The following is a 12,879-nucleotide window of genomic DNA, read 5'->3' on the forward strand; positions in this document are numbered from 1 at the left end:
TGAAAACTGGCACAAGACAGGGATGCCCTCTCTCACCACTCCTATTCAACATAGTGTTGAAAGCTCTGGCTAGGGCAATCAGGCAAGAAAAAAAATAAAGAGTATTCAGTTAGGAAAAGAAGAAGTCAAATTGTCCCTGTTTGCAGACGACATGATTGTATATTTAGAAAACCCTATCATCTCAGCCCAAAATCTCCTTAGGCTGATAAGCAACTTCAGCAAAGTCTCAGGATACAAAATCAATGTGCAAAAATCACAAGCATTCTTATACACCAGTAACAGACAAACAGAGAGCCAAATCATGAATAAAATTCCATTCACAATTGCTTCAAAGAGAATAAAATACCTAGGAATCCAACTTACAAGGGATGTAAAGGACCTCTTCAAGGAGAACTACAAACCACTGCTCAGTGAAATAAAAGAGGACACAAACAAATGGAAGAACATACCATGCTCATGGATAGGAAGAATCAACATCGTGAAAATGGCCATACTGCCCAAGGTAATTTATAGATTCAATGCCATCCCCATCAAGCTACCAATGACTTTCCTCATAGAATTGGAAAAAACTGCTTTAAAGTTCATACGGAACCAAAAAAGAGCCCGCATTGCCAAGACAATCCTAAGTCAAAAGAACAAAGCTGGAGGCATCACGCTACCTGACTTCAAACTATACTACAAGACTACAGTAACCAAAACAGCATGGTACTGGTACCAAAACAGAGATATAGACCAATGGAACAGAACAGAGCCCTCAGAAATAATAGCACACATCTACAGCCATCTGATCTTTGACAAACCTGAGAAAAGCAAGAAATGGGGAAAGAATTCCCCATTTAATAAATGGTGCTGGGAGAATTGGCTAGCCATAAGTAGAAAGCTGAAACTGGATCCTTTCCTTACTCTTTATATGAAAATTAATTCAAGATGGATTAGAGACTTAAATGTTAGACCTAAAACCATAAAAACCCTAGAGGAAAACCTAGGTAATACCATTCAGGACATAGGCGTGGGCAAGGACTTCATGTCTAAAATACCAAAAGCAACAGCAACAAAAGCCAAAATTGACAAATGGGATCTAATTAAACTAAAAAGCTTCTGCACAGCAAAAGAAACTACCATCAGAGTAAACAGGCAACCTACAGAATGGGAGAAAAATTTTGCAATCTGCTCATCTGACAAAGGGCTAATATCCAGAACCTACAAAGAACTCAAACAAATTTACGAGAAAAAAACAAACAACCCCATCAAAAAGTGGGCAAAAGATATGAACAGACATTTCTCAAAAGAAGACATGCATACAGCCAACAGGCACATGAAAAAATGCTCATCATCACTGGCCATCAGAGAAATGCAAATCAAAACCACAACGAGATACCATCTCACACCAGTTAGAATGGCAATCATTAAAAAGTCAGAAAACAACAGGTGCTGGAGAGGATATGGAGAACTAGGAACACTTTTACACTGTTGGTGGGATTGCAAACTGGTTCAACCATTGTGGAAAACAGTATGGCGATTCCTCAAGGATCTAGAACTAGAAATACCATATGACCCAGCCATCCGATTACTGGGTATATACCCAAAGGATTATAAATCATGCTGCTATAAAGACACATGCACACGTATGTTTATTGCGGCACTATTCACAATAGCAAAGACTTGGAATCAACCCAAATGTCCATCAGTGACAGACTGGATTAAGAAAATGTGGCACATATACACCATGGAATACTATGTAGCCATAAAAAAGGATGAGTTCGTGTCCTTTGTAAGGACATGGATGCAGCTGGAAACCATCATTCTCAGCAAACTATTGCAAGAACAGAAAACCAAACACCGCATGTTCTCACTCATAGGTGAGAATTGAACACTGAGATCACTTGGACTCTGGAAGGGGAACATCATACACTGGGGCCTATTATGGGGAGGGGGAGGGGGAGGGTTGGCATTGGAAGTTATACCTGATGTAAATGACGAGTTGATAAGGTCAATTATTTATCTCCTTAGAGTTTAGAATTTGCTGAGAGCTGGTTGTGATAATGTAAGTGTCCTACACAGTCTGCGACTTGGCTTTATTTGCCGCTGTGCCCTCAGCATCACAGTACCTGGCCCATGCAATTACAATAGTACCTGGCCCATGCAATTTGTGTGTGTGTGTGTGTGTGTGTGTGTGTGTTTGTGTGTGTGTGTGTGATGGAGTTTCACTCTTGTTGCCCAGGCTGCAGTACAGTGACACGACCTCGGCTCACTGCAACCTCCACCTCCTGGGTTCAAGCAATTCTCCTGCCTCAGCCTCCCAAGTAGCTGGGATTACGGGAGTGCACCACCACATCCAGCTAATTGTGTGTGTGTGTGTGTGTGTGTGTGTGTGTTTTTTTAGTAATGATGGGGTTTTACCACGTTGGCCAGGCTAGTCTCGGACTCCTAACCTCATGTGATCCACTTGCCTCAGCCTCCCAAAGTGCTGGGATTACAGCTGTGAGCCACTATGATGGATGAGATTGGTAGTTTATTCTTAAAAAGCAAAAGTTACAGCACTACTAGCCCTGCATTCCTGCCTGGGGCCATCACCTGGAGAGCACTGTTCAAGCTGTCCTAGTCCCCACCACTCCCTATTCTCTTTCTTCACTCATTCATATTCCTGACCAATCCCCTATTATAGGCATCTGAGGTTGCTAGCACTGGTCTTTAAAAATGGCAAGTTACTAATGGTTAAATTACTGCACCAGTAGGCAGAGGAAAAGGTAATCACTACATTTATCTCTTTTTCAGATTCAGTCCAGGACTGTCCACGCAATTGCCATGGGAATGGTGAATGTGTGTCCGGGGTGTGTCACTGTTTCCCAGGATTTCTAGGAGCAGACTGTGCTAAAGGTATGTGCCACCGCTTCCCTGCTATGGTTGGAAGACAGACCCTCCCTAGGCTTCTCTGAGTGGGTAACAGAAGGAGCACCCATGTAGCCTTCCCAGCAAATTCCCTGGAAACATCTTGCAAGGCCATGCATGCCAGAAGGCATGAGCCTTTGGTGAATAGTAGGCTTTGATTTATGACCATTGGCCAATGTACCTACAGGAGCAGGGCAGTTATCCTTGGCACTGAGGTGTGCTGAGAAGAAAGATGTGCTAAAAATGAGATGGTCGGATTTCCTGTAAAAGCAGAAGTGAATTACCATCACTCCTTTCTTATAATCATTAACTTCCATGTAATGGAAGATTAAGCATCTCAGGGTTAGTAAATTTCATTCATTCTGGCCAGCTACACTCTTAATCTAGGAAGCGCTATTTATCTTGGTGGAATCGGTTTTAAATTGTATTATTAATTTATCTACACTACTGTGCGCAGAATGGCTGAAGCCCTGAGATTCTTGGGGGAAAGGTAATATAAGAAAGAAAATGCTTCTCACAATAACAGAGAATTTAGGGGCTACACACCTTGCTTGCAAGAGACTTTCAGTGTGACCTTCAATGGCTCTCTCAGAGGCAGCTGTAGTGAAGAGCAGAGCATCTCACACTTATACACAGGCACACACACAGACACAGACACAGATACACAGACACACAAGTGTATATGTATAAATACAAGTAGGAAATTGAAATGAAACTCACAAAATGATATTTTACTCCATGTTTCTTTTCTATCCTATTTCATTTTTTATTTTATTTTATTTTTTGAGTCTCACTCTGTCACCCAAGCTGGAATGCAGTGGTGTGATCTTGGCTCACTGCAACTTCCCTGTCCCGGGTTCAAGCAATTATCCTGCCTCAGCCTCCCAAGAAGCTGGAATTACAGGCATGTGCCACCACACCCAGCTAATTTTTGTATTTTTAGTAGAAACAGGGTTTCACCATGTTGGCCAGGCTGATCTCGAACTCCTGACCTCAAGTCATCCACCCGCTTCATCCTCCCAAAGCACTGGGATTACAGGCATGAGCCACTGTGCCCGGCCTCATTTTTTTTTAATACTAGTTATGACCCATTGCGCTGATTTTCCACCTACTAATAGGCCATATCACAGTCTGAAAAATAGTGAAGGGACAGTTAAGTGCACTTGCTGCAGAGTCAGCAAGTGGTTCCAATCCCAGCTCTGCCATTGGGTGTCTGACATTAAGTGACTGATTTAACATTTCTGAACCTTGGTTTCCTCTTCTAGAAAAGTGGGGAGTTACTTCCTAGGTTTATTGTGAGGATAGTGTAAGATAACACACGCAAAGCTCTTAGCAGGGTACAATAACGCATGAAAGGCCTTGACTTTCTTATTTAATTATGCATATTATTTTATGTATTTATATATGTAACTAATCTTCCCATTATTTTTATGTGTGCTTTATTAAAAGACCTTCCTGCCTTGACTTTCTGCAAGACAATCATTAGTGAAGCTGCTCTGTAAATGCTAAATAGTACCTCTCCTTTCCCACCCTCATCACAATTGCTCTGAAAAATACTATTTCAAATAGTCTCACTGTTTCAAAGATGTGAGGGTTCCAGCCTTCCAAATGCTGATAAGTGAAGGGGGCTTTCTGTACTTAAAGTTCTGGGTCTGATGGCACGTGCATGAGACTTAATTCCTAAATGACACCACTTACAGGCATCTCTTCCATCACGCAGTATGGTGAAAACTTCGATAAACTTAAAAAGAAGACAAGGTTTGTAGTTCTCCTTGAAGAGGTCCTTCACATCCCTTGTAAATTGTATTCCTAGGTATTTTATTCTCTTTGTAGCAATTGTGAGTGGGAGTTCACTCATGATTTGGCACTCTGTCTGTTGTTGGTGTATAGGAATGCTTGTGATTTTTGCACATTGATTTTGTATCCTGAGATTTTGCTGAAGTTGCTTATCAGCTTAAGGAGAAATTTGGCTGAGACTATGGGGTTTTCTAAATATACAGTCACGTCATCTGCAAACCACAATGAGATACCATCTCATGCCAGTTACAATGGCGATCATTAAAAAGTCAGGAAACAACAGATGCTGGAGAGGATCTGGATAAATAGGAATGCCTTTACACTGTTGGTGGGAGTATAAATTACTTCAACCATTGTGGAAGACAGTGTGGTGATCTACGTTATGGATCTAGAACCAGAAATACCAAGGATCTAGAACCAGAAATACCGTTTGACCCAGCAATCCCATTACTGAGTATATACCCAAAGGATTATAAATCATTCTACTATAAAGACACATGCACACGTATGTTTATTGCAGCACTATTCACAATAGCAAAGACTTGGAACCAACCCAAATGCCCATCAATGATAGACTGGATAAAGAAAATGTGGTACATATACACCATGAAATACTATGCAGCCATAAAAAAGGATGAGTTCATGTCCTTTGCAGAGACATGGATGAAGCTGGAAATCATCATTCTCAACAAACTAACACAGGAACAGAAAACCAAACGTCACATGTTCTCACTCATAAGTGGGAGTTGAACAATGAGAACACAGGGACACAGGGAGGGGAACATCACACAATGGGGCCTGTTGCGGGGTGGGGGGCTAGGGGAGGGATGGCATTAGGAGAAATACCTAACGTAGATGATGGGTTGATGGGTGCAGCAAACTATTATGGATGCGGCAAACCAGATGACGGGTTGATGGCTGCAGCAAACCATATGTATATCTATGTAACAAAACTGCACATTCTGCACATGTATCCCAGAACTTCAAGTATAATTTTAAAAATAAGGCAAGAAGCCACCCAACAGCTCTCAGGGCTGTGTGTCAGGCGGGAAGCCGCCCAACAGCTCTCTGGGCTGTGCCACGCTTAGTGCACTCTATCAATGGCAGGGAGCACATCAGCAAAGTGAACAGTGGAGACTGGACCTCCTCGCAGCGCCTCCCTCAGGCTCTGAGGGTCACTGATGGAGCAGGGAGAACAGAGAACAGCACATGCATCACCAGGCTGAGCGCTTTTCCTAGCAGAGGCTTTAAAGGAAGGAAAACCTCAGTGTCATTTGAATGGCTTTCCTTGCGTAATCTAATTTTCCTGGGAGTGAAAGCATTAATGAGAAGAAGGACAGAGTCGTCCTTTTATATGTGGCTGCAAATAGGCTGAACACTCAGCCGCACGGCCTGTGAGCTGTAAATGTATATTAACACTGACACACATCGATGTATTATTAATCCTAAAAACCATGTGTGCTCTGACTGCACATCCAGTTACTGGCCTTTTAAACCTAAGTACCCTGGCCATTTAAGAACCCTTTGCTTTAAATCCATTTGCAGATGAGCGTCCATTCTGCATTATGGATCTGTAATGGGGTGTCCATTTAGCTGCTTAAAAGGACTCTCAGTGTGTGTTTTGCATTCACCACCTGCACTGTGGCTGGGCGCACACTGCAAGTGTGCATTAGCCATGGTATATAATTGATCCTTGTGAAACAAATATTGAGTGGATGTTAAGAGTAGTGACTCCTCCATACTCAGTCGCTGCTCCTGAAATCGGGCTTTGAACTTGTATACTTTAATTTAGCTGTTCATGCACACAGTGGACAAAATTGAAGTGTTTAAAGAATAAAATTGCTTTTCCCCCTATTTCTCCGTTTATTCTGGGCGAAGTTGGTTGAAGAGTGCTAGGAGTAAGATTCTACCTTTTTGCCCTATAGATGTTTTTGCCTTAGTGTTTTTTAAATGGCCACAGTTTAAGCTACTTCATTGTTAACAAAGAGAACTTTCCCCTCATTCTAAAACCTTCTTTCCCAATCTTTGATCTTTCATGTATCACCTTTATTATTTCTGCCAGTTTCATGGGACATAAGTATTATTAATCACTTAACATACTTCTTTAAGTCAATTCATTATAGTTCTGTAGATTTTTTTTTTTTTTTTTTTTTGAGTCGGAGTTTTGCTCTTGTTGCCCAGGCTGGAGTGCAGTGATGCGATCTCGGCTCATGCAACCTCCGTCTCCCGGGTTCAAGTGCTACACCTGCCTCAGCCTCCTGGGTATCTGGGATTACAGGCATGCACCACCACACATGGCTAATTTTGTATTTTTAGTAAAGACGGGGTTTCTCCATGTTGGTCAGGCTGGTCTTGAACTCCCAACCTCAGGTGATCCACCCACCTTGGCCTCCCAAAGTGCTGGGATTACAGGCATGGGCCACCGTGCCCAGCGATAAATTTATTTTAAAAAGAACAATGTCAAAACCAGAAAACTGGAAAAGAGAAAACTGTAGGAAATGTTAGTGCCCCCATGAACCCTATCTAGAGAGTACCATTTTCACTTTGATTAGCATCCAAGCCAAGTCAGCTTCTTACACACTTATTTCACATCAAGAATCCCAAAAGTGGACTTGAGCACACATAAGCCTGGGATCTGGAGAGACTCAAGCCTTAAATACCTCAATTCATAACTACTGGCTCCTAATATAACAAAATTCCTTGACCACACCTGCGGGATGAAATGAGAAACAAGTAAACACAAGCACACAGGTTTAACTGCACCAGGTTCAAGTGCAAAAATCTAATGATTAGCACCGAACTTACTTCTGAAATGTTAAACCTATACTTCCAGTTGTTTTTAAATAACAACTAATAGCTTTTAAGTACTCAATATGCACCAGATATTGTGTAAAGTACTTAATATGTACCTTTGTCTTCATATCAATGATATGAGGTAAATTCTATTTTAACCAATCCTCCCCCCTACAATTTTTTAAACCTTATATTGAAATCAGTTTAGATTTGCCGACAAGTTGCACAGATAGAACACAGAGTTTCCATACAGAGCTTACCCAGCTTCCCCTATGTCCACATTTTAAATTTCTGTAACTCAAAGATCAAAGCCAAGACATTAACATCCATACAAAGCCATTAGCTAATTTACAGACTTTTCCTAATTTTGCCCTTTGTTTCTCATCCAGGATCCCACATTGCATTTACTTGTCACGTCTCCCTCATCTCTTTAACCTGACCAGTCTGTGACAGTTCCTCAGTTATTCCTTGCCTTTTATGACCTGGACCTTTTAGAAGAGCATTAGTCAGGTATTTTGTAGAGTGTCTCTCAGTATGGGTTTGTGTGATATTTTCCGGTGATTGGATTGAGGTTATGCATTTTTAGCAAGATGCTATGCCCTACTCAGTGCATTACATCAGAGATGCACTTCTGATTTTAATAAGAAAAAAAGTAAAATGTGATTGTGTGTATGTGTGTGTGTGTGTGTGCCTTTGTTCCCCCTCACACATAAGGCAGAGAGGTGGGAAGTCTCGATCCCGTTGGTCCTGCACAATTTAGCAGTGGCTGCGACAAGTTGCCACTCACAAACAACTTTCGGGTTTAAGAAGCTGCTGACTGTTGGCAGGGAGTAACCCCAAGCCAACAGAATGAGGTAATCAGCTAGCAAGTGCAAAGACAGGTGCACCTGAGTCTCCTGCTCCCCAGAACAGGACGCCCCATCTCCTGGCTGTGGGCCATAATCAGTGTCCTTCTTTCTTTTCTGGTTGGTTGGTTGGTTGGTTGGTTTTTTGAGACAGAGATTCACTCTGTCACCCAGGCTGGAGTGCAGTGGCACAATCTCAGCTCACTGCAACCTCCTTCTCCTAGGGTCTAAGCGATTCTATTGCCTCAGCCTCTAGAGTATCTGGGATCACAGGGGCATACCACCACACCCAGCTAATTTTGGATTTTTCATAGAGATGGGGTTTCACCATGTCAGCCAGGCTGGTCTCAAACTCCTGATCTCAGGTGATCCACCTGCCTCGGCCTCCCAAAGTGCTGGGATTACAGGTGTGAGCCACCAAGCCAGGCCTGTCCTTCTTTCTTGATGAAAACTCTTAAGAGGCCCCAAACATAAGGTCCTCCCATATCACAAATTCGCATTGACCTTTGTTCCTTCACTGACAGCTGTGCCCAGGATGCCTTGAGCTCTGCCAGTTTCTGTGACTGCAGGCAGCCGGCAGACTCGGGCCCTCCTGCCAGGGGGAGAACTTGCCATGTTAGCAAGAGAGACTCCCATCACATCCAAGCGACTGAGTATGTGTCCAAGTGACAGAAATGCGGATTTACTCTCTTGACCTCACACTGAGCCTCCTGTGCCCTCAGATGTGCAGTGCAAATGGCAGCTCCTTGTCTTCTTATAAACCTGCCAGTCTGCATCAGGCATCTGAAGACATCCTTGCAGTGAATGGAGGAATCAGTCGGCATGCGTTTGCAAGAGTGTTCATTCCACAGCCCCCACCATCTCGGGGGCCCTGAGAGGCTCCGAAGGCAAAATGAAACTGACCCGCTCATGGAAATAACATGGAATGGATCTAACACATTGTCCTGAGTCAGTCTAGGGGACTGAACTTACTCATGCATTCAGTGAATACTTGTGATGTGCCCACTGTGAGACAGGTACTGCACTAAGAGCCAGACTAGAGGGAGGAGTGAGGGAACCACAGGCTCTGCCTTCCGAGAGCTTCTGGTCTGATCAATTCATATTAAAAGCAATGGGGTAACGTAAATGGGAGCTCAAAATGCTGTGATGCGGACTTTGAACGCTATAGACATTCCAAAGGAGAAAATAAGGAAGTTTATAAAGCAATAAAATGTGCGTGTTATAAATGGGGGAGTAAGTTCCCCTGGTGGGGTCTTTAAGGATCACTCCAACTGTGGAACTCACGCTGGGAGAGACATATGAAATTCGGGGACTTATTATACTCATAGATTCTAGAGAGGGAGCCACAGCACACATGCAGAGGGCTGTGTAGGACCAGCTTCAAGGGATCGGGTTCAGCCCGGCAGGTGGGAGCTGAGAGAAAGTCAGGGCTGGTGGCCAAGTGCCTTTATTGCCGAGTCAGGGTGGAGCAAAAGGCATAGGGTATTTTACTGGTGCATTTGAATGTCACTAGATCACAGTCAGGGAAGGCCGGAAGGGGAACCTGGGGCAGAGGCCGGCCTTATCACACAGGTGCTCCTGGTCTCCTGGGCGGTGAGAGACTGGGTCGTAAGGATGCCTGTAAGGCATCATGAACATTTGAAGTTTTCAAAGTTTTTAAAAAAAATTTTTTTTTGCTGCAATATATATATTTTAATTCAAAGTGAATCGACAGTAATACACTGTAAATTCTTATTTTGACACTCACCAAAATAGTCACCTGGAAAACCCGCTTTTTGTGACAAAGTACAGAAGGTTTGGTCACATTTAAATCACTGGGAACTAGAGACAAATACTATCGCAAACCGTAATAGACATTACCTCCATAACATTTTCCCAGTCCTTCTTGTAATATTGCACAGTGCAATTGCTACATGGCAAACTAGTGTAGCATAGGAGTAAAGGCAAAAACAAATAAACCAAAGAACAGTGGTGTGAATCAACAAACATAACCCATTAGCATCAGGGAATATGGAGAAAATGCGACCAAGAAGACTGAATAGTATAGAATTACATTAATTGAGCAACTTAATAGGCAAGCTGTTCAGATCCACAACTTCAGGAAAAGTGGCATTTCTTTCCCAGCAATTTGTACCATTTTCCATCAGGCACCTCTCCTGTCCAGCAATAATTGTGTTTATTATTCAAGTTATTGTTTATTCTACAGTTTTTTTGTTATTACTATTCCCCTTGCACGGTTTTCTTATTACTGTAATGCTATTTGTTGTGGGCTAGAGGTTTTTTAATTATTATTCCTTTCCCTTGTATTTGCTTTTATGTGAAGGCTTTAACTTCAGGTGCTTCCTAGGATTGTTTGTAAAGCAGCCTTGCATTTCAGAAGAGAACTGAGGTGTCTGGGGTTTTTTTGTTTTGTTTTGACACTGGCTTCTCGGATGGATTATTTGGGCTGAGCTTGAGGCCTCAACCTGCAGCAGAAACTTAACACACCAGAGCCGTAGTTGTTAGGTAATGCGTATTTAATAGCTATTAGAAATGACAACTCCTGCTGCTAAACAGCTGTCAGTGGAGGCCCAGAAATGCCACAACCACAGGAACATAAAGTCTTCTCTCTAGGGGTTGGTTTCAGCTCCTACCCAGCTTCTGTGGAGCTTTGAAAGAAAAAAACAGGAATCCTGCCATTCTTCTCCTGTTAACTGGCAAAAGTACCCACCACCCAATTCCTCATGGCTACATGCCAGCACTAAAAACAAATCATCATCATCATCATCAGAGCTGACATTTATTGAGTTCTTACTATATATGCCAACCACTGTGCTGAACAACTACGTAATTATATCATTTAATCATCAGTAGCCCTAATTTATAGATGATTATCATCCCATTTTATAGATGTGGAACATGAGGCACACAGAGTTTAAGTAACTTGCTCAAAATCACTCAGCAAGTAAGTGGAATTGTTGGGATTCAAACCAGGCAGTCTGGCCTGGACTTTCAACACTAGACTAGCCATGAGACTGATCTCAGAGGTGAGGCATAAAGGAATTTTGTCTTTGCAGGCAGCTTGTGGGATGGTTACACACTAGAATTCTGAGTTTGAACTCAAGTAAACTTTTCAGGAGAGGAAACAAGAGTTTCCTAGGTAGAAAGTGGCAGAGCCAGGGTTTGAAACAAAAGCTCCTGGCCAGACACAGTGGCTCACGCCTATAATCCCAGCACTCTGAGAGGCCAAGGCAGGCAGATCGCTTGAGCCCAGCAGTTCATGACCAGCCTGGGCAACGTAGTGCAATTGCATCTTTACAAAAACTATGAAAATTAGCTGGGCATGGTAGTGAAGCCTGTAGTCCCAGCTACTCAGGAGGGTGAGTTTGGAGGATTGCTTGAACCTGGGAGATGGAGGTTGCAATGAGCAGAGATTTTGCCACTGCACTCCAGCCTGAGTGAGAGAAAGAGAGATAGAGAGAGAGAGAAATCTTCTGACCTCAGAGCCTGATGTTCTTACCCTCTCTCCTCCCATCACCTGCCAACTCCTGTTCCATCGACCTCCAACAATCTCTGCTCCATTTTTCCTCTCTATCCTTACAGCTGGATTTTTCTATATAAATATTAAGTTGTGGGAGCCACTGCCCTGCTCACTTGGCCACCAGCCTCTCCATGATAGTATTTCTCCTCCCCACCTCCAGAGTTCTCCCAAAGCTCTTAGGGGCATGTCACTACTCTCCTCAAACACCTTCGGTGGCTCCCAGTCGCCTCTCACGTGGTTATAAAAGCTTTGGTTTAAAGACATGGATCTGAAGAGATTGTTGTCAATGTGTATTTCCAGGTTCCTCCCCCATGCCAGCCAATCTGACTTGTAGGACTGGTGTGCAGCTCAGGAATGCCCCTTTTTAACAAGTCCCCTGGGGGAGTCTGACGCAGGTGGTCAGGGGCCACATTCCGAAAATGAAAATCACATTTCTTAGAATGATATCCAAGGTCATCCATGATCTGAACTACTCTCGCACTGTCATCTCCCACTGAAACCTGAACACTCACTCTAAGTTCCCGATAGTCACCCCTCATAAAGTGTGAGGCCCTGCTTCTTCCTCTTTGCTCAGGCTGTTTTCTCAGCTGGAACGTTCGCATCAATCCCAGCCTTTCCTATCAAGCTGCTGCTCCTCATGGAAGGCCATGCTCACAGTCGCCACCTCCCTGAAGCACCCTCAGATATGACCGTGCAGTCACCTGGGCTTGGCAACATCGCAGCAGCGGCCCCTGCCACATGCCGGCCACCTCCTCTCCAGGTGGTTCTCCTGCTCATGACAAGCTTCCAGCAGTCCCCCTGGTACCTCCCTGTATTTAGTTTGGTACCCAGGACAAAATATGTGCTTGTTAAATGTCTGGTTACTTGAATAGAGGAGGCAAGGCTTATAAAGATGAAATATGACTGGAAAATGTCACAAGAACCAAAGCAAGTGCTAAAGAACAAGGTTCTAATTTGTCGGATCAATCATGCAGCAATAAGTCAGCCACCTTTGAGGCACGGAGGGAGGGCATGAGCAAAGGAAGGAAAGAAGGA

General features: G+C 43.4%; 1 protein-coding gene across 1 annotated transcript in view; it reads left to right on the top strand.

Annotated features, from left to right (window-relative positions):
* The window catches only part of TENM2 (teneurin transmembrane protein 2), a 689,205-nt gene that overhangs the window by 524,898 nt on the left and 151,428 nt on the right, over positions 1-12,879 (top strand). Inside the window, exon 8 of the mRNA XM_015141369.3 lies at positions 2,776-2,877. Coding sequence (XP_014996855.3) covers positions 2,776-2,877 — 102 coding nt within the window. The remainder of the gene's footprint in view (positions 1-2,775; positions 2,878-12,879) is intronic.

Source organism: Macaca mulatta, chromosome 6 (assembly GCF_049350105.2).
Source record: "Macaca mulatta isolate MMU2019108-1 chromosome 6, T2T-MMU8v2.0, whole genome shotgun sequence".
In the NCBI taxonomy this organism is placed as follows: Eukaryota; Metazoa; Chordata; class Mammalia; order Primates; family Cercopithecidae; genus Macaca; species Macaca mulatta.